Here is a 22,776-nt window from a genome sequence, read left to right on the forward strand (position 1 = left end):
TATGTTTTAAAAAGTACTGTTATGTGTATATGAAACATGACTGGTTATTTTTTTTTTTTAATAAGGGTTAAAGATAAATAGGTTTGTCTGACTCCTAGCCTAATTTGGGGCTCGCTGAGTGATTCAAGGGAGAACTGAGAGTAGCACAAGCTCAGGAAGTACATTTTGAAGAAGGTGGATGAGTGACTAGTTAGGATAGAGGAAGGCAGTGTACTGGTGCAGAGCTGGGATATGTGATGGTAGGATGGAAGATCAGGAGGAGAGGTTGCATGGAGCAGGTTACTCACACAGAATAAAAACGCTTCCTTGAAATTCAGCTCCATACCTATCTCTTTCCCCTCAATTTTATTAAAACCTGTGGGAAGGAAGCTCCTTTGATATGTCCCTCCTTTGAGAGTTAAGTTAAATCATGGTAGTGTTTTTCTGTGAACTATAGTTTGAGTTCCCCTGTCTAAGTCTGGCTATTAGGAAATGTGTCATCCCTCTGAAATAAACATGATCCTTACTTGACTGTTCTGTATGACAGTTGGATGATATGGTAAATAGGCAAATATTTCTGAGTCACTAAACTATTTAACAAAATTTACCGGTTCATGTCCATTCAAGATAGTTACTGTATAATTCACAACAACTGCAGGAAACTAATGTTTTTTACTTTCAATGAAAAAAATTTTAGCATACATACAATTAGCACTTTTCATTGTATGGATTCTGCATTGGTTAGGTATATCATAGCTACAACAGATGACCAAGGAAAGGGGGAAACAGCTTCCACAGAGTTAGGGTCTTTACAGTATTCCTCTGTTTTGAAATGAAAGCTCATAGTATAAAACAAAAGTGCAGAGATAGTTTTCAGCAACTAACCTGAATAGCTAGAGAGGAATTGAGAAGGGACAGGATGTGGAGGCTATTCTTTGCCTACAATAAACCACATGTTAAAAGCTGTTCTTCCCTGTATGCACGTGAATTCAAAGCAAAAAACCAACAAGACCACCACCATCCAAAAAACCCCCACACGCCCAAACCCCAGCTCTTCAGATATTTGCTTTTTTTGGGTTGTTTGTAGTTTCTTGTCTGCAAATATGATGGTATTTGCATAGTAGACAGTAGAAAGATGCAACATACAGATAATTTAATGAAAGATCTGTTACTTTCCTGTTTTGACAACTAGATAAGAAAAGAATGATGTTGCCATGTGAGTGGAAAACAAATGGAAGAATGTGATTTCATTAACATAGTTGCAAGAGGTCCTGTGTCTGAAATATTTTAATCTAAAAAAGAAATGCAGTAGTGTTTATTTCTATTTACTCTTGTTATCTATTTCTGTTTTGTTGCAAACATGAATTTTGTTTAAAATTTATTTCTCTCAGTATAACCTTGAAAATGGAACCCAGACCTTTGATGATCTACCTGCTAGATTTGGTTACAGACTGCCAGCAGAAGGCTTGAAGGTAAAAAAAGAAAAAAAAAATCCTGAATATATATATAGAGGACTGTATCTGCTCAACACTTCTGTACGCTAAAAAAAAAAAAGTTAAATGAATATAGTACTGAGGAAAAAGAAATACAGAACTGATTAATCTACTGCTCAAGCGAAACAAATGTGCAGCTGTTGTCTGTGAATAGGAGATTCCTCTCCTAACAGGATAATTTTGGTAACCTGACCTTTTGTATGTAAGAGAGAATTTGTTGAACACTCTTAATAAATTAATAAGGTAAAAATATGAATGATGGGAATTTAAGAAAGCAAGTTTGGTAGACCATTGTTTTCTCCAAAGTTAGAGACAATACTGATAAATGATACCAGTTACCTTGCATTGGTATCAGTGGATGCCAAATTGAATTTTGTCTTGATTTTTTTTTAAAAAAAAAACAACTATTTGGAGGATTTAATGTCTCTGTGGGGTCGTATATTGGCAAGCCCTTTCACACTGTAATGTGTGGAAGAGCGTGAGGGACTATCTTCCTTGCATGAGGCCTGTATTAAGAGTGCTGTGTAAAGGAATTGTAGCTCATTTTTGTGGAAAAGTACAAGAACTGTGGTCAGTTTGCTTCCCTCCTTGCATTTCTTAAGAACTGAATGGAGAAGCTCAGGGGCTGCAGTTCAGCCTTAACCCCTGCATGCTGTGCCATGAAGCTGTGGCTCTGTAGCGGGTGGTTGATTATGCACCCTCTCCTTATGCAGTTTCCTTTCAATTGCAATCTGAACCCTGTAGCAGGTGAGAAGTTCCCCATTCCCCCAGTGCTCCTCTCAGGCATGTGTTGCACTAATGCAATTTTATTTTACTCTATGTGATTAAGTGGGGCAAATGCAGGTAGCACATGCACACGTTTTTGTTAGTTATCGGTTAGAGAGTCTTACACCCCAAATGAAATCTTATTGGGATAGGAATACTGTGACATCACTTGAAAACTCGTCATAGGATTACTAACAGAAGGTACTAGTGATAATATATTGAATTAGCAGAAAAAGTACATGTGATTTTAAATTATTAATCAAATTTTCTTTCGTATTTAAGAAGTAAAAAGCAAGTAAATATTATACCATATTAAATTGTTAAATGCACCTAGTATTAGAGAAGACAGAAGTAAGGTGTAAGGATTTGCAAATATTAATGGAACTAAAGAGGGAAAAATTATATTGGCATGTTATGCAAAGTGATTAACATGCCAAAACTGTCAAAGATTGCTGTAACCACTGGAATACATATAGGACTTTGTAATTATTTTGCACTAGATTAGAAATTCTGAAGACCTGATGTCTTCTGAAATACAGCAGCAAGCATGTTTTGTACAGTGGCGTAATTCCTTTTCTGTGTGTCTAGTGTGGTTAATATACTTGGAATGTAGTAAGATGTGTAGATGGACGGAATGAAATTAATAGAAGGAAAATTACATTGAAGGTGAAATGGGAAAGGACTATGAAGGTTAAATAAATGTAGCTTCCATAGGCAACAACGAGAAGGCATGTTCTACTTTTTCTGACTTCTGCTTAGGTAGTAGCTCTCCGTACGTTCTGGTGGCAGTAGTCAGTAACTGGTATAAAGACAAACTCACTTTTATTTGCATAAAATAAGATAGAGGAAGTAGAAAATAAATTATTTAACATCACCATATATAATTTATTTTTAATGCTGTAAACTGGTGTCACAATCATGCTGCTTAGAAAAGTATTTAAAAGCTAGATGAATATCCAGTTCAGTTATAGTCTTCACATTCTCTGAGGTATGTTTGTTGCTGAGATGATGTAGGTGATGCTTATTGTCAAATGCTGGTGTGCTGTGTTGGATTCAAGGTCAATGGGCGTGCTGCATTCTTCTGTTTGCCTGACCTGAGAAGCCTATGCTGTGACATGAATGGTTTACATTCTCTAGCATCACATTCTTGCAGTCAGTGTCAGTAAGTTTTTGTTTCAGATAAAATTTATTTTCTGTTCCTCTCGTGTACTTGAAACACTCATCTACAAGAAAGGCAATTTAGTTTAGCCGTCCAAACAGTTTACTACTTGTGTGAAGTTCAGGTTTTATTCCTTTTTTTTATTGTGGAATCAACCACATAGAGTCAGTCTTGTGGCAGTAACTTGTTTGTCTGGCTGCCACCTTGAGCAGTGTATAAGTATTTATGACTGAGATATGTTTTTATTTTGTATAAGAACTCTAAGCTGTAAACGTATTTAGGCAGACCACCTTCCAAGTTCCGGTGCAGGGGAATTGCTATCATTTACGCACCTATGCAGAGGGCATAGTGTGCATGAGGGCAGAGAGCTGCTTTCCTATTCATGCTGTCTGTAGCCTATATGTAGCCAAAAATCTGGCTCTGCCACATCATTGATGTTGCAATGCTTGTGGATAAACAGCATGCAAAAAATGAAGCTGATGTGAAGGTACAAGGTTGTTGGATCACTCTTTGACTGCATGAAGTCCTTTTAATCCCAAAGGGGAATAAATTGCTGTAAGAATTAATGTAACTAATAATTCCTTTGCAAATGAAACCTCAAGAAGACTTCATTTTCATGCCCAGTGGGTTTTATCATGGGGAGAAGTGGTGTTAGAGCTGTATATTGGGCTGTGTATATAGAGCTGACTATATTAAGAAACAGGGTGATTAAGTGATTTGCCCAAGTAGTGAGCCAATTTAATACATCAAAAATAGATATAAGGAGCTTTGATTCTAACCTTTTCAACTGTTAGACAGCTCTGTGTCTTAACTAAGGTAGATGTCACCCATGTAGAAATAGGAATGAGTTTTAGTCCTGAATATAATACTAAAAATTTTTTCTTAATTTGCATAAAGATTTTCATTATTTTTAAGTGCTATGGTATTGGTTGAAATAGGATGAAAATGGTATACTTTTTCAATGCTTACGATTAACGTTTATTAATATACAACTTACAAAACAGAATCTGTCAGATATTTTTTTTGCTTGTGTGCTCTAGTCCTTAAATGGTCAGTCATTTGTGCCTGTGTCCTGAGTAGAACAGCTCCTCAATTAAAGATATTTAAGAATGTATGGTAGCATTAGGAAAAATCCAGTCTAGTCATAGTTATCCTTTGGTTTCTATATATGCTTTTCTTGAACTGTAACATGACGTTGTGTGACTTGTGTAAAACTTCCCTGTAGAATGCAGTTAGTTCCAGACATATCACTTTAGTTAAAAAAGAGTAAATGACTTGTGTGAAGCTATGTAACAAAAGCAGCATTTGCTATATGAATCGGGGGAACCTTGGAGACCTAAATCTGGCTGTCAGCAAATCAGTGTTTTCACTGATTTCAGAATTTTCAGTAGATATTGCATTTAATTGTTACAGACTGTGTAATGTTGTGCCTGTCTCCACAAACTTGGCAAAGAACAGATTGTTGGTGCAGCTTCTCTGCCAAAAGGGATATTATCATTACAAAAATCTATTCCACAAAACAAAATTTTCTCTCTGTTGTAGGTTAAACTTTATGAATAATATATATTTATGGATAAAATGTAAGATTATGTATAAAATACATTTAAACTGACAGTTTATTTGTATAAACTTACATATAAACTGTCAGTTTAAATATATAAAAGATATCACAGAATCACAGGTTGGAAGGGACCTCAGGGATCATCTAGTCCAACGTATGTTTATCTATAATTATATATATTAAATAATGTTGTTATACATAATAACTATTATTTCTACACAGGTGATTACCTCTCTCTATGTCTGAAGCTGTCAGTGAAAACAGAGTTTAAAGCTCTCAAAGATAGATATATATATATATATAACTGTCACAATAATTTCCTGAGCCTGCAGCAGTGCAGCTTCTTATGATGTTTATTTGCATAAAACAAATAACTTATATTCTTATTTTCTGGCAACTCACCGCTCTTTAAAACCAATTTAAACAAGTGTGACTCTTGTAGGGATATGTCAAATGGTACTCCATTGCATTAGCATCCAAAAGCTTCTGTCACGCTGTGACCTTAGTGCACACCTTCCAAATAAAGTATTTTTTTCTGAAGAGATGTATTTCAAATGAAGGGTAGACAAAACCACCTCTAGGTCTACAGTCTGGATTCTTCTGTATTTTGGTAATCCAAATCTGCTGTGAAGAGACTGACAGAAAGGAATCTAATTAATATCAATCTAATTATTAATTAACTAATAGTAATCTAATTAGTGAGGAAGCTCCTTTTCAGGTGGTGTAGAGATTTGACCAAGGAAGCAAACATATTCTAGTAAAGGAAAAGGGAAGGTCTGCTCTCTTTAGAGCTAGAACAAATAGTATTGTGCAGTACACATTATATTCTTTCAGCATTCATCTTGTGTACGTTTCCGTATCAGCCGTATTTACAGAGCATTTGCAGCAGTAGGTGAGAAGGGTGAAGGGAGTAGTCAACCCTGAAGTCACAACATCGCGGAGAGGGACTGTATCTCTGCAATGTCAGTGTATTCAGTATTCAGGTGAGCATGTTTCCTCTGAGAGAAGCTCTAGAATTTTTCAGCGGGTGTTACAAGCATGGGTTTAGGAGAGTTTCTACTTGAAACATTTTCAGTAGTGGAGTACTGACTCAATAACCTGAAACCAATCCAAAGATTGCTTCAAGACTGATATTGCCAATATTTCCTATTTCCGTGAATCTTTCAACTGCAGCATATTTGATGATCTTTCCTTACCACAGTAAACGGGCTGTTTTGTATATTGGTTCAGTGTTGATTTCACACACCTAACTTCCTTCAGTTTCCCCTTTTAATTGCCAAGTACTAAGTCTGTGTTGGTGTTTCTTAGGCTATTGTACTTTACTTTTCTTGTTTAGTCTCCATATGTCTTAGGATAATAGTTCCACAATATTAATATAGTATATGCACTCCTTTCTATGCTGAATTATACTGCAAAGTCAGAGTTATGAACTTCCGATGATGTAATTGGAAAAACTATTTCCTTTCTAACTTTCTAGTTCTTTACAGATGTAAGGATTCTGCTTAATCAAATAGGGGTGTAGCAGAAATCTTGCTATGATAGAGGGCTAAGTTGATAATAAGAATTTGTTTAGCTATTTTATGAAAACATACAGTTGTCTTTCCTTATACTTGTCTGCCAACCCTTTTATTAAGACAAAGAGAAATTAAGCTCCTGTTTGTTTGTTTTCTAGGGATTCCTAATAAATTCAAAACCAGAGAATGCCTGTGAGCCTATAGCCCCACCGCCACTGAAAGACAACTCATCCAGTGCTTTTATTGTGTTAATTCGAAGGCTTGAATGCAACTTTGATATCAAGGTAAGATTTTTTTTTTGTTTTGATTGTTCTTCTCTCTGTTTTAAGGTCTTAAAGAATTTACTGGTGCTTCAGAAAAATAGCTAACAGCAGGGTAGATACTGGTGTGAAGGAAAGGGAGAATTTTATTGTCTACAGGCAGATAAAGCGGTATTGTAAGATGATTTAGTTTAAGATTGCCTGGTTGTGAGCCTGCTTATGTGGCAAATAAAGATGACAGATGCTGCAGCTTTATAATAGAAAGCATTCAGTAGCGATATAATCTTTTCTTGCCAGTTAGACTCTTTGCTGTCATGGGTTGCAGGGGAGATTAGGGAATGGAGATAACATAAAAGCACCCAAAATCTGCAAGCCATTCCCTGGTTTGTTTTTTGTTTTTAATAGCTGGATCATCTTGTGGTTCACACTGAGATCCCATGAACAATGGTAGTGTCACAGTTGGTTGATGGGGAAAGGAGACAGTGGGCTGCCGGGTAGAAACAGGCACACGTGGCAGGTAGGAATGTTTTTAAATGGGTACAACAGCTAGCTGTTGTATTATGAAGTATTTGTGTTATAGAAATTTTGACCTGCAGCTGAAATGGAGTGTTTTCTGTGTTATTTTAAAAATACAAAATTAGAATTTTTTGTTTGGCTAGAATATATGGTTTTCTTGAAAATGACCCTCATATATGGGGCAGGAAAGGATGTCTTAAGGAAAACAGGGCTCTTAAATTTGTTGTTGGCTTTCATGAACTAAAAGGAGATTGAACCGTATTTGCTGCTGTGTGGTATGTTCAGTTACGAGGTATTGTGGTTAAACATGTAAATTCTACCCAGACTGTAGATTTCATCTGTAGAGGCAGCCTCACTGCTCATGTTATCTACCTTCACATCAAACTCAGGAATGCCACATATTTTGTACCATGAATCCTATCACCCTGTGTGTATATGGCTTCGTGGAAAAAGGAAGGGCAGATGACTACTTCTTTTTCACATCCTCTTTGCCTGTCTAATTGCTACTCCTAAGTTGATGGGATGGTGTTACTGCTGAAGACACTCCTAAAGGAACCGGTCAGAATTTTTGTAATAGAATACATTTTTCATCAGAAATATAGCAAATACTTGTTTGCTGAAAACAAGTTGTTTTGCTGAAGTCGGCACCATGACTCAGCCTTCAGCTTTTTTACTCTGGTGCTAAACCAGAAAAATCATATCTGTTGCTGATCACAGAATTGTAAGATTCTGAGAAGCTTTGGAAAGCTGCTTAGCTAAAGGCAAGAATCAAGTAGGGAGAAGATGTGCAGAAGTGCTTTTCCATGTAGCTGTTAATTTAGTAAATGTGAACTCTTGTACTTTGATTTTACACATCTTGGTTTGCTACACATAGTCAATGAGTGTTCCTTGCAGAAAGTGGAAGATTTGTATGTTACCGTTGAGGGATTTCCATGGTCAGTTCTTTAAGGATTAAGTCACACTAGCTCTGTTTGTAAGTATTTTTGGTTGTGTTTGTATTTCATGTAATATCCATGGAAGAGTGTATTCCCACACATTTCCTTATTAGGCAAAGAGCCAGGTAGAAAGTGGATTAGAAGTTCCAAGGCGAGTGTGGGTATCTGTGTACTCACTGGCCAGTGAATTAACTTTTACATTATGTTGTTAATACTATTCCAATATTATGTTACATAATTTCATACATACTAGAGCATTTTGCCCTGAAGTTTCTGCCAGGGAGTGGCATGTGCACTGAGATGTGAGTTTAAAAGTATATATCAGTTACTTGACTGACAGGATGCAGGTTCAAATAAACTCCAGTGTTTGTTAAAAAGTCCCATCTCTCCTTCTGTTTTGCATTGAAAACTACAAATACGGATGCATAGCTGTTTCTTGATTTTTATTGTGTATGAATCTTTACTAAGTTAGAACTGTCTCCCCTTCCATCTCTCTCTTAGCATCTAGTGATTTCTTAGAGTAAAACTGATGTCACAGTAGGAGAAGGGTGAAGGCTGGAAGCAAGAGGAAGTAGTTCAGAGCCTTTTGGAATGTGTCTTCTCACTTGTTATCACTGATTTTTACTACTCTTTGTGTTGGTGACCAGTGTGGGAAGGGACTTGTCTAGAGAGGGTGGTGCTCTGCTTCCAGCTCCTGCAAAATTAGAAAACTTCTTTCTCAAGCCTGCATGTAGGGTCTGGTCGTCAGTGAGTCTGAAGTGTGGTGTTGATGTTATGTAGGAAGCATAGCGTATTTTCCGCCTACATCAAAGGGTTGTTCAGCAAAATAAGCATCACATAAAATTGTGCTATATATGGAAAAACTTATTAGAATGGTCTGGGATTATATGTAATTTAAGTAAATGACACCTCGCTCCATTAAAACTGCCTCTTTAGGCACAAAAACTAGCAAATACATCATTAAACGTTACATCATTTTCTGTATGCACTATGGATATTTTCTGTAGTGGTGTAATACTGGCCAAACTCCCAACCATGCATTTATGTTTACATCTAAAACTGACTTTTTAAATATTGGGATTTCTTGAGGTGTTTGCATTTTCCAGTAACGTTCTGCTGTTGGAATACAGTTGTGAGGAATAAGAAGAGAGAATCCAAACTGATGGCACTCTGAGGCTTGTAACTGTTGAGTAAGGAGTTGATTGTCATTTTCTTGTAGTGGAAAACTACTATGCAATAAGAAATCACTTCCTGAAGCTGTACCACCCTGCTTAGATATATCTTAAAAATGGGTTAATGCTTCAGTTCTGGTGCACAATTAATGTTTATGTCTCTGGGGCCCTGGGTGTCAAGGGTGAAGTTGCAACTTTGCAATACAATTGAACAGGCAATTGCTACTGCTTTTTGCAGCTAGATGGTGTCCTTAAGCCTGTGCTTGTTCATGGTGGCTTGTGCAGAAGGCGCCTGGCTGTGATGATGCTAATGTCACTCCTTGCTCCAGTAACCCTGTGTCAACTGAATATCTTGTAGGCATATTTATGTGGTGTTTTACACAAACACCATCATTTTACAATCCAATAATTAGTCAAAGGACCTATGTTTTAAGTAAGTGGCAGAAGTGTGTAGGGAACTAAAACATTTCCTTCAGGACAGGTAGTAAATAATTTATTTTACTTAAGGACATATTTCAGTGCACAATGGACAGTTAATAAACACCTAGTGAGGACATGATGTTAAAGAAATAAAATGAGCAAATAAAAAAAAAGAAATTTTGCATAGAAACTGTTACTAATTACCATAGCAGATTCCTGTGGATATGAAGATGAAGAACCTGTGATAACCAGGGGGCTTTAAAGTTCAGGTCACTCAATGAACCTTGTGTTCCTTTCTTCCGTTTCAACACTTGTTGATTTTGTGATGTGTTATCTGTGATGACTCCGTTACTGCCATTCTGTATCACAAGCTCAGATATGTAGATGTTCAATGCTTTTAATCCTTTTCTTGTCTTACTTTTGATGGTTTTATTTAAAATTCTCATGCCTTTTTTTTTTTGCCTATTTTTGCTGTTGTGCAGTGTGCAGGAAGGCTTTGTATTTCAAGCTTGACCTAGAGAACTTTTTTAAGAATAATTAGTGGAAGTTTTCCAGCTTTACAACTCCTATTCCTCATTATTGCTTGCCTCTTGAGAGGAGAAATTGGGAGTGAGTGTGTATGTATGTGTATATATAGATATATTTTCCTTTCTCCTAACTTTGAGGCTAGAGGTCTTGAAAAAGAGCATCAGAATTTTCCTCTGGGTTTTTCAGATCTGGTGATGATAGTCTGCTGTAAAAAAGAGATGGTGATCATTTCTTGGTGAATTAGCCGAGGACAGAGTTCCATAAAATTTTTGTTCGTTTGTAAGGGTGGTGCTGTAGTTGGTATTTGATTGATTAATAAAACTGTTGTGATGCCATAATATCCAAATGCTGCAGCTGTTTTCCAGTTTCAAAGGTATTTAAAGCTGTGATCTTTGTTCTGTTGTACTTAATGGTTGTTTGTTTGCCCATTACATAAATGTGTATTTGCGTTATAGTCCCCTTTAAATACATGCATCTAAGTGGAAATGAAAGCTATCACCATGTCCCATACTAGTTCAATTCAGAGCAAGTCTATCCAGATATAGCCAAGCTTATCATGTAGTTGTAAACAGGAGTTGAATACAGGATGAAACCCAAATGTTCCCCAAGGTTCTCTGGTGCTTTTTGCATCTTGTCATGAGTCTTTATACTGTTGTGGATGCATTAGAAGCAATATCTAAAGGAATAGTTGTAACTTAGTTATATTTACATTAGTGATAGTCACTGCAGCAAATGCCATTTACATGGACCTTAGGCTTTGCTTGTATTGGCAAAAAGGCAGTATATATCAGAAATGTAACTGGTACACATAACAGTTATTGTTTTGTACCCATATTTATAATTTTCTACTTTTCCATGAGAAAGCTTCTGATACCTGTGTTGTCAGGTAAGATATTTTCACATCTCCAAAGGCACAGAAAAGATGCTACTCGTGTGTGTGAGCTATTAAGTGGTAATTTCTAGTTTACCAAAGTAAGTTAGTGCCTTTTTTCAACTATAATTAAATATTTATCTACCCATAGAAAGTTTTTAATCCTGTTTTTAATATATGTAAAAACTGTTCGTCTGCAGGCGATATCACATGATTTTTCTGGAAAAACAATTACATGAGTGAAGGAATAATTATATGATTTTTATTTTGAAAGGTGACACTTGTTTTATAAGTGCAAAGGATGTTGTGTTAATATTTATAGCATCCTGGAAGTGTACCTTGTCCTAGAGAGGACAGACTGGTTACTGTAGTTTGAAGCAGTAGTCTTTCTAATAAGTATTTTGTGTGGCTTACAGGTTTTAAATGCCCAGAGAGCTGGATACAAGGCAGCTATAGTTCACAACGTTGATTCTGATGACCTCATAAGCATGGGATCCAACGACAGTAAGTACAGGTATCACTTCTTCTCTCCTGTTTGAAAATCATTTCACCCACTAGAGTATGCAGTACTAAAATCAGTATAAAGTTGTATAAAACAACCCAGACAAAAAACCCAAACAAGCAAAAAAACCACCCCAAACAACCCACCCCCACAAAAACCCCACCCTAACCAGAAATCCTCCTGCTTTTAACATTTTAAAATGGGATGTGTTTGTATAGGAACAAGTATGTATAGTTGTGTATTATTTGTGGTGTTAAGTTTGTACATTCTGAGTGTTTCTTTTGTTTATCCTTTAGTTCTGCTGTTCTGGGTTAAATGGTAAAACTTATGAGATAGATTTGGAAAATAGCTGATGTGTTAATTAAGTAGAAAGATAAGAAAAGTAAAAAAAAAACCCTCTACTCTTTTGGAAGGAAATAAATCCTTAAAATACGAGTTTTTAGTATTTGTTAGTGGTTGCACTTTGTTGTTGCACTGTTGTGTACATTTTTGTTTCTTTGGACAAATGGTTTTTAATTTTGTATGGATACATATCACATGTACATCTTTTTAGTTTTTCAGTTGGAAAAAGAATATTTAGAGACCAATGCGCCATTTTCTGATTGATTCTGATGCTAGCTGTGCCGATTTTAACCTTTCATGGAGTGCATATGTTCAGAACATCTTATAATCTAGTAAAAATGTTGCTTTTGGTTTATGGTATGTGTTTTTTGTCTGTAGTGCTGTTATGACTTCATTTGTGGCATTTCTTTATTTTGTCCAGTTTTTGAACTTGCTCAATATGGAACAAGAACATAAATGAGAACAAAAAAAGGCTTTCCAAGTGGAAACACCATTGAGTAAACTAGGAAATGAACCTTCAGCAAATTAAATGGCAGCTGAGTAGCCCAGAAAGCTATGTGAAAGTGGTTTTAATGAATTCCCAACCCATGTGAATCTTCAGGTTTCACTTGAGGAATCAAGATGTAGAACCATGCAGACTTGGGTAGTGGGAGGTGGCAGTAAGCCATGTATGCTTTTGCCTTGGGGAACCTGAATGGTTTGATATTAACTAAACTCAAGATACTTTGACCCTTAAATGTGAATCATAATTCAGAGGTGCAGATAAATTTGAAGTGAAGCTGAGGAGAAGGTTTTCTAGAATATGAGATTTATCTTTCAATAATTTTTCATTTGTGCTGCATCTTTTGAGCTTGCTATTGCCTTCATTAGTAAGCAGAGAAGGGGGGAGTCAGTTCTATCCAGTTTCTTGAGACTGAAATAAAGATGTGGGATTTGTTCCTTCTTTCCTGTTTTGACCCTTTCTAGCCACATCTGTTTCCAGTGTGTTAGTTTATGTTTAGGGTGAAAGGGAGACAAGAAAGATTAATTAAAATTTACAGTACCAGATCACAAAATCATATAAGTTGCCAGAAATTCTGGAAATCAGTAGAGCTGTGTGGCTTTATCAAGTCTCTGAGTAAGAATGATGATTTGGTTAAACTTCATCTGATGATGCCTCTTTTTTTTTTTTTTTTGTAAAAATATTTTGGGTTTATGCTCCCTTTAAATAGTCCATTAAGAATTTTGATTTCTGTACCTGCAATAAAGTGTCTAGATTTTCGGTAGGGAAAATAATACCACTTCTTAGATGGTGTAAAGAAGTAGCAAGCATGTGCATCAGTCTGTGTGTCATTATGTTAAAATATATCTTCACATTGTGACAGTCTCATAATGTTCAAGTCTTATGTCTTAAGAATGCCCGTAGAGTATCCATGTAAAATAGTTTTATTTTCCTGCTTTTTTATACAGTTGAGATTTTAAAGAAGATTGACATTCCTTCTGTCTTTATTGGCGAGACGTCAGCTAATTCTCTTAAAGAAGAATTTACTTATGAAAAGGGGTAAGTTACCTCACATTCAGCTGTGTTATTCCTTGCATTGTGTCATTGCCTCTTTTTCATATTTATGGATTTAAAATAGGGTGTTGTGATGATACAGGCTGTAGGTATTCCAGGTGAAACCATGTGCCTGAGAGCAATGGGCAGAAAGCATTTTAAAAATTAATATAAATTGCTTTCCTGCAGGAGGGTTACCATATATTTATTAAATGTTACTCCTTTCATTTTCATATAGCGTTAAACATGTGAGTTTAGCTAATGATCTAGCTAAATGATCGCAGAAATGTTTGTCAGAGCATGCATATTTCAGATCTAAGGGTGTGTTCTTTTTACAGTATACGTCAGTTCCCACTGAAGTCAGATACTGATCTTTAAAGAAAAAAAATCCTTTATTGATAGGTCTAGAACAAGTCAGAGATAACTTTCTGATAGGTGAATCTGCAGGATGCATTTAAGATGATTCTAATGGGATGAATGATTAGGTTTGCACCGCTTCTGTTCTGCTTTTAAGTTTAAAACTTCAAGAAAAGCATTGTGAGAACAAGGTGGTTGAAATATATACCTTGAATAGAATGGAAAAGAGGTTTGTTTCATATTATTAGTCTAATGATCTTGCTTCTTCAGGTCTCCCTGTCTTTTTGCTAAATTAATCAGAAGAACTAGATTGTGTCATTCTTAAGTAGACACCTTGCTGATGAAACTACTTGATAAGTGTCGCTCCACATGAGTAGCGGTTATAGAACTACTAACACTTTTATACATTGTACCTTCTCAGGTGTTTGACTGCTTGTGCCAACAGAATAATAATGGCATTTTACTGCTTTAAGTATCAATAAATACTAGTATTCCGATACCCAGTTGCCAGCATCCGTATCGGATTCTCTAGGAAGACTTTTGGTTACTATAATGTAATTTATTGACTCTCCAGAGGGCAAAAGGTGCACTTTACCATGCTTCGTGATTTGAAACTAAACCTCACGTATAACCCATAATGCTTTTTAAAATCAGAATGATTTCACAGTATCTTTTGATAGTCATGTTATATTTTTTTTGTTCTGCTGTCAGTTTTCCTGGTTGCTTTAGGTTTGTTTATGATTGAAGTCAGTAAGTAGTTTTAACTCAAATGTTCTAAGAAACATTGTTTTATTCTTTTATTTAATTGGCGTTATATTATGTGCATATCAGCTGAATTTTCTATGTTGCTGTGCACAGGTAGGTGTTCCTTTAGTGTGTCTAGCAATAACCTTTTATGTTAATGGTTTTTAAAATTGTATTTCTTCTTTAATATTCATAGTTCATTAAATTCTAACCTATTTAGAAAGTGTTACCTTTTTCTCCCCACAGTGGCCATGTTGTGTTAATCCCAGAGTTCAGTCTTCCTTTGGAGTACTACTTAATTCCGTTCCTAATAATAGTAGGCATCTGTCTTATTCTCATCGTTATATTTATGGTAAGTTCCTTTTTCTAATAACATGTTTTCTTTCCAACAATTCATAGAACTGTCACTGAAGGTAAAGGAACAGCAGAAGCTTTGTGTGCTGTACATACCTGTTCCATGCTTACCTGCAATCCTTTATTTTCTCAGTACAGTAAACAGGTGCAGAATTTTGCATATCAGGAGCCCTTAGGATGTTTTACCTGGCATATAACTACTTACAAAGAATTGTCCTCATGGCTACTCTGCCACTGCAGAAGTGCTTTTTTCACCCCATAAAGAATGATTTGTCCTTTTGCTCTCATACACTGAGAGTATGTCTCACAATACCAAACTTGTACTGCTTAATAAACGTTAGTCTCACTGTTCCACAGTGCAGATCTCAGCATTTTTTACTGCAGGTGTAGTAATCAGTCAGCAAGCTCAGAACCTGTTACAGCATATAGCATATATCTTACAGCATATACATTACCTATAGAGGTTCTCAGTTGGGCATGTGTCTCCTATAAAAGGTAAAATAGCATAGCTATATATTATTTCAGAATACTTAGCATCCCACTTCTGGAGTCTCTGCTGGTCTCTGACCAATTTAACTGTTTTCCCTTTTGATAAAAATCAAGTAATGCACCAACTGTTCTATAAGACTTTCCTAAAATATTTCTTTCTGTGTTAGTGTGTTTTGCGCTGCAAGTTATGTATTTCAATGACAGTCCTGGACACGTTTGGCACAATCAAAATTGCAGCAGCTCTCTGAAAACAAAGCAGAAGTAATCAACTAGAGGCAATATAAAAATCACCAATGCTTTGTCTGACCTTCTGGTGATAACCTTGGTCATAGAGGACTTTGTCTCAGTTAATTAGGTGAACGTGTAGCCTTATCATTGTATCCTGAAGGTCAGCAGTTTGAGATAAGGAGAGATGGTATTTCTAAAGGAAAACAGTCACCAGGGATAATGTTCTGTGAACAACTGTTGTTCTGAGACCATCAGTATTCCAACCTGAGCTTCACTAATAATCTGCTTCTAGTGCACCTAGTTTGAAATTCAAACAAAATATTGGTTATGGATTAAATGGAATGAAGGAGACTGTGAAAGGGACTCTAGTATAATTTTGAAATCGTAAATACTGGCTTTGCACCCTATCAAAATTACGATGAGAAGCACCGACCCATCATTTTTCAGAAGGATGCTAATTAGGGAATGAAGAGAAAGGCAATAAGAATAGTTAGGGGGTCTCTTACTTAAAGAACAATTTAGAAGGTTACCATTGAGGAGAAAACTGATGAAGGAGGGGGGACATAATAACTCTTATAATGAGAAGTGTGAGCTTTACTTTTATCATGACTGCCACTGCGGAAATTCAGAAATGAGAGATTGTTTTTACTCTCAGGATATTTATTCATATTTTGCTTCAGAGTTTTTTTACCATTTCTGCTGCATTTGGTTTTAGATTATGTTAAGTTAGTTGCAAAAATTCCTTCAGTGCTGTCAACTTCAGGTCAATAAATGAACTAAATTAGAGACTGATTTGCACCAATTGCTTTAGCAAGGAACTAGAGTTACGGAACAAACAAAAGGCTAATCCCACTGAAAGGCCACATCTTAGAATTGCACATCTTTCCCGTACTATGAAGACAGCAGTTTTCTGCATCAAAAGTGGCATTACAAATGTTAGAGTGAGTAAAGAAACTTTTTTAAAGTTTTTTGTCTTTAGGGTCTAAGTGAGTTCTCTTAGCAGAAGCCATAGAATCACAGAATGGTTTGGGTTGCAATGAACCTTTAAGAATCATCTTGTCCAGCACCCCCTCTGCCATCAGCAGAGACACCAGATCAGGTTGCTGAAAGCCCTGTCCAACCTGGCCTGAACACCTTAACGATGAGGCATCCACAACTTCACTGGGCAGTCTGTTCTGGTGTCTCACCACCTGCATCATCAAAACTTTTTTCATTCTATCCAATCTAAATATACAGTCTTCCATAGATACTGATACTTTTAAATTTGCCCTTTAAGAGCTGGATCTCTTTGTATCAGCATGCTGATACTCTGAATTAAAATGATTTTTTACTTAATGTGTGAATTGGAGAGTTCCAGATTCCAAACAAAATATGTAAGGAAGAACTATCTGTACAATCCAAAAGGAATAAACAGATGCTAGATAGGATTAGCTATGAGAAGGGGAAATAAACATTTGATGAGGAAGATTTCAGGCATTTAAACTTGTTTCCAGTTTCCTTGCTTATGCAATGTGAGGAAATGTAAGAAATGGCATATCTGTAAACCATGATTAAGAATTCATTTTTCCAAGTATGTCCCAGTTATAAAAGCAAGGGCTTTGAGACCTGAATTTCTCTTCTGTTAGTGTCAGTTAGTGGTAGTCAGTGCTGAAATGAATGGTTCTCTCTGTGTATTAGAATCATGGGGTAAAGGAAAACCAGACAGGAATCAGGAGGAAATGATATTGTATGTCTGCAAGTCAGGGTCACCTATGCTGTGTATTTGGGACAGCTGTTTGGAAGGTTTTGAAAAGAGGTTTTATAATGTTGGAAATGTCAAAATCCATCTACACAGTTCATGTTAAGCTGTGAGAAGAAAAAAATGGGAGAGGTATTTCAAAGTGTTTTCCAGAGTGTAGCACAGGTTTGGAGGGGAAACAGGATAAAATCAGGCTCCCTAGTGATAAGCTATGAGGGGGCATGGCAGTGTTGGAGGCACAGTGTGCTTTTGAGGGCTTTCACTCTGCTCAATGACATACTGAATGCACTGGGTATACACTAACGCATGCAGTATAAGGAGTAAACAAGAGTAACTAGAAGCTGTGGCTTACTCCCAGAGCTGTAACATCGTTGGCATAAGTGAGACTTAGTGGGAGGAGTCGTGTGATTGGAGTGCTGTGAGGGACAGTTATGGGCTTTTCGGGAAAGATAGGCAGGGCAGGTGAGGTAGAGGGGTAGTGCTGTGTGTAAAGGGTGGGCTGGAATGTTTGGGTTTGTTTGGGTTTTTTAAATTTTTTTTTAAACACTGATGATGGGCCCTGGCACCCCCAGAGCCCTGGGTTGGAGGACTGCAACTGGGGGAGTGATAAGCTCCCAGTTGACTTTGAACTTGTTCAGGATTTGCTGCTGCAACTGAATGCACATAAGTCTGTGGGGCTTGATGGGTTTCCTCCCAGGCTGATGTTATTGTGGGACCTCTCTGTTATTTGTCCCCAGTCTTGGGAATTTGGAGAGGGCCTATGGACTCAAACCTAGCAAATATTATTTGCCCTGTTTTCAAGAAGCTGAAAAAGGAAGACCCTGGTGATTACAGGCCTGTCAGTCTTACTTCCTTGTCTGGTGAAATTATGGAGAAAATTTGGGGAGTTAACTGAAAAACACTTGAAAGACAATGTGGTCATTGGTCAAAGCTAACATGGGTTCACGATGGGAAAGTCAGTCCTTGCTAACTTAATATCCTTTTATAACAAGGTTGCCCACCTAGTGAGTGAAGGGATGACTGGATATGTGGAGTTGTGGTTTTTTGGTTTTGTTTGGTTTTGGGGTCTTTTTTTTAGCAAGGCTTTTCATACTGTCTTTTATTTTTCTAGACAAATGTCTACCATAAAGCTAGACGTACACAGTGCAATGGGCGAACAATTGGCTGAAGGGTTAGGCTTAAGAGTTGTAGTAAATGGGGTAACATCTGGCTGGCAGCCAGTCATTAGTAGTGTTCATCAGGGTTCACCTTCACGGCCAGTGCTTTTCAATGTTTATTTCAGTGACCTGAACACAGGAGTTGAGTGCATGCTAAGTTTGCCAACGATACTAAATTAGAAGTATTTGGTTCCCTTGTGCGTAGAGAGGCCTTAACAAAAAGATCTTGATAGATTAGAGAACTGGACAATTAATTGGTGCAGTGAACTTGATCCCAGGGAGGTTCCAGGTTGGATTTGGTCCTCATTGATTTGTGGTTTCGGCCTGGGTTTTTTCAGGAAATATTTTTAACTAAGAAATGAATGTGAGACTCTCTGTTATCAAGTATCTGAATTACAGCAGAAGAATTGCAGTTTACATGTACAGCTCATTGTTTAGCTGGGGTAGAAAGAGTCTGAACAGTTTAGATCTGAATACACTTAAAAAGTGAAGCCAGGTGTGATGCAGAAGGATAAATTTTATTTTGCCAAATCAATTACAGCTCCAAATGGTCCTAATAATATTTGTCCATAATATACATACATTCATACTTTTTTATAATAATCTGTTGTGAAGTGTATCTTTGCTTTGCAGGGACTCCTAAAGTGAGAGGTATTAATGCTATTTATAATATTAATACTCTCTCAATGTTTACCTTATCCACAGTGTTGATAGGTGTAGAGTAACTCTGCAAATTTCAAAAGGATCAAGAACATCCTTTAAGCTTGTTTGGCTTTGTCCTTGAGTCCAGGCAAGGGAAGAGGTGATTCAGTTTGAGCTGGGGTTCCCTTTTGACTAGCTTACTGTGAAGTTTCATAAATAAAAACTTTTATTGTTCTTCTATTGTTTTAACTTGCTGTTCATGTTGTCTGTTTCCAGATCACAAAATTTGTGCAAGACAGACACAGAGCAAGAAGGAATCGGCTTAGGAAGGATCAGCTTAAGAAACTTCCTGTACATAAATTTAAGAAAGGCAAGTGGATCATTCTTTGTCTAACTAATTAGACTCCATTGTTTTTAACACCAAAAATCCTCTAAATTGAGGGGGTTTGTAGTTTCTGAGATAATTTTGAGTACACTTGAAATACATAGTAGAGTTTGGAGTGAAGGCACACAAACAGTTTGACTTGACCCGGTTCTCACTGAAATAGAAGAGTTCTACCATTTCTTTAATAGAAGCAGAGCAGACACCATAGGCAGACTATGGCTGAGAATTAAAATGCTTAATATACCACAAAATCAGTACAGAAATTCCACTAAACTTGCTTGTTGCACTCTCTTTAACAGTGACCACAGCAGTCAGTCACTGTGCTGCATTATTTCCATTATTTGGAATTCCCATCTGGGGTAATGCACCCAGCCCTGGAGTCCTCAGTACAGGAAAGACATGGAACTGCTGGAATGGGTCCAGAGGAGGCCACAAAAATAATTAGAGGGATGGAACATCTCTGCTGTGAGGACAGGCTGAGAGAGTTCAGGCTGAATTCAGCCTGGAGAAGAGAAGGCTGCGGGGAGACCTTATTCTGGCATTTTAGTACTTGACAGGGGTTTATAAGAAAGATGGGGACAGACTTTTTAGCAGGGCATGCTGCGATAGGACAACAGGTAATGGTTTTAATCTCAAAGAGGGTAGATTCAGACTAGATATAAGGAAGAAATGTCTTGCAATGAGGGTGGTGAAACACTGGCACAGGTTGCCCAGAGAGGTGGTTGATGCCCTATCCCTGGAAACATTCAAAGTCAGGTTGGATGGGGCTCTGAGCAGCCTGCTCCAGTTAAAGATGTCCCTGCTCAGTGCAGGGGGGTTGGACTCGATGACCTTGAAAGGTCCCTTCTAACCCAGACTATTCTATGGCTCTATGATTATTTGTCTGGAAACTGATAAATACTGGTAGCAGGTAAGTGACTTGACATTGTAGAGGCTATAAGAACAAAACTGTCTTGTGAGTATGATTTATCTGCTTTTCCAGAGGAGTGGTCCTTTCATTCAATCACAATACCTCTGTGAGGGGAACAGTGATTCAAAATTAATGCCAAAGTACTTGCTGTTACGATTCTTTGTAATAGTTAATTTTATGCAAGATCTAATGACAAGATGAGAAATAGAGCTGTAGTAAGTTACTTTATTCAGTGAAATAGAAAAGCTGCCTTAAGTCCTTCTCTGTAGTCTACTCCCTTTAAGGAAGAAAAAATCTGCTACTTCTCCGTTTTGTTTTTTAAATGTGTTACCATTTTACCATCTGATTGTTCATTCATACAAACTAGTCCAAGGTATGAGAAGAAAAGGTAGAAAAAGTACTTAATTGAAATGATTGATTACTACATAACGTGTCAACAGAGAGCGTATTTGCTGAGGCTCGAAGACTCTGTTAGGGGATATGCCTGGCTTCAAGGATAGAACCACTTACTGTTCTTTGCCCTTGATAAAACCAGTCTGCATTATTAATGACATTGCTCTCACTCTATGCAAAGCAGATGTTCAGTTTGAGCAGATACAGTATTTGAGCAATGTTAGTCAGCCTCACAGGGGAAAATAAAGAAAAAAGAGTGTTCCTCTGCAGCGTTGCCTGAACCTTGCTATAATGACCTATTGCTATGGATTTTAAATTAACTCTAAAAATTACCTTAAGCCAATAAATCTTACATTCATTTTGTTTCCTCTTACTGATTCTCTGAGATCTAATTAGAATAAAAATGCAAATTTACATTGTACTTTAAAGATAAATTTGCCATGAAAAAGTTGCTTCAGGAAAGTCAGTTAATGTCTTTTTCAGTTAATTCTGTGCATCTGTAATAACTATCTTATACACTGGCTACTTAATCATGGAATTCTCTTATTGCTCTTTTCCTTATTCTCCTCCCTTTTTGGTTTTGCTGAATCTTACAAAATATTAATTATTTGGAGCTCCGTCATTGTAAAGTAAACGTGGCTATAAATATCCAGGTATCCACTGCATTCAGTGGCTTATGAAAAACAGAATAAAAAACTTATTTTCAACTAGGATTTCAGCTTCTTTAAGCGAAGGATTGTTTTGGTTCTACTGCTATGAAATGAATCCCTTACATTTTAAGTCCTTTTACTAAAAGGACAAAATTTGACACAGTACTTGCAGTATGTTAACCTTAGCAATTGCAATAAAAATGTATTGCTTCGTGCTTCTTTGAAAGACAGGATTTCTCAAGACGTTACTGCGAAATCCATTCACTTCAGTCGTCTTAATGATGTATCTAAACAATCTTACCTTTTGCTTTGGAAGTATAGCTGAAAGTAACTCCTGTAGACTATAGTCCTGTTTTCAGGAATGCTGGATTTTCTTTTGTCTCCAGTGTAGTCTTAAATCTGTTTGTATAGAAAAAGATTGAAATGTTAGTCAAATACTGAAGCTAAGACACTGTAGACACTGGTTCTTCTCTTTCTTGCGCTGCTTTTGGTATCACAAATCACTACCTAATAAATGGTTTCACTGTACTGTAAAAGGGTTTTTAAGGGAACGCTGACTTTAGTGGATGACTAGAATTTAGTAGGTTGGTAGGCAAACGGTGATATAATGGAGGTGGTCTGTAGGGGTGATTGCACTTGGGCATACTTAAAGAATTGTTAACAGAGAAAATGCATGAACCATCTTTAAATAGGTTTGAGTCAAATACCACTGTAACACATGGGTGTGTTTTACTAATTTCTGTAGGCTTTGGATCAGGCACTTAGCATTTCTGTAATGAGTAGAGAATGCAGTGACAAAAGATGTGGCATTGACTATCTTTGCAAAGTCCTAACCAGCAAGCCTTACCTTTGAATAATTCCACAGAATGCACATATGCTATATCAAAATCTGTTTTCTACACTGTGAAGGAGTTTTGGGGCAGTTGTGTTGTGGTTCCTTACAAAAGGAATTACGTTTTGGTCATACAAAAGTCAGTGGGAGTTGATATCTTTTGTATGATGTCTTTAACAAAAGTGAATACAGCAAAAAAGACAAATCCACTTAACGTGCCCATAATTTGATCATTAGAAAATCTGAATATTGTGAAGAATAATACCTTAGAAGAAGTATAGGTTAGAAATTTTGTGAATTGGTATGTATTGTAGAATTTATTTTCAAAAATATATATTATTTCCAA

At 36.7% G+C, this 22,776-nt stretch overlaps 1 protein-coding gene across 2 annotated transcripts in view; it reads left to right on the forward strand.

Annotated features, from left to right (window-relative positions):
• RNF13 (ring finger protein 13) overlaps nt 1-22,776 on the forward strand; it is a 44,480-nt gene that overhangs the window by 8,232 nt on the left and 13,472 nt on the right. For both annotated transcript variants that reach the window (XM_064457780.1, XM_064457781.1), the window contains exons 3-8: nt 1,371-1,451; nt 6,630-6,755; nt 11,590-11,677; nt 13,467-13,557; nt 14,899-15,004; nt 19,537-19,630. In XM_064457780.1, the coding sequence (XP_064313850.1) occupies nt 1,371-1,451; nt 6,630-6,755; nt 11,590-11,677; nt 13,467-13,557; nt 14,899-15,004; nt 19,537-19,630 (586 nt within the window). The remainder of the gene's footprint in view (nt 1-1,370; nt 1,452-6,629; nt 6,756-11,589; nt 11,678-13,466; nt 13,558-14,898; nt 15,005-19,536; nt 19,631-22,776) is intronic.

The sequence above is a fragment of the Phalacrocorax carbo genome, chromosome 7 (assembly GCF_963921805.1).
Source record: "Phalacrocorax carbo chromosome 7, bPhaCar2.1, whole genome shotgun sequence".
In the NCBI taxonomy this organism is placed as follows: domain Eukaryota; kingdom Metazoa; phylum Chordata; class Aves; order Suliformes; family Phalacrocoracidae; genus Phalacrocorax; species Phalacrocorax carbo.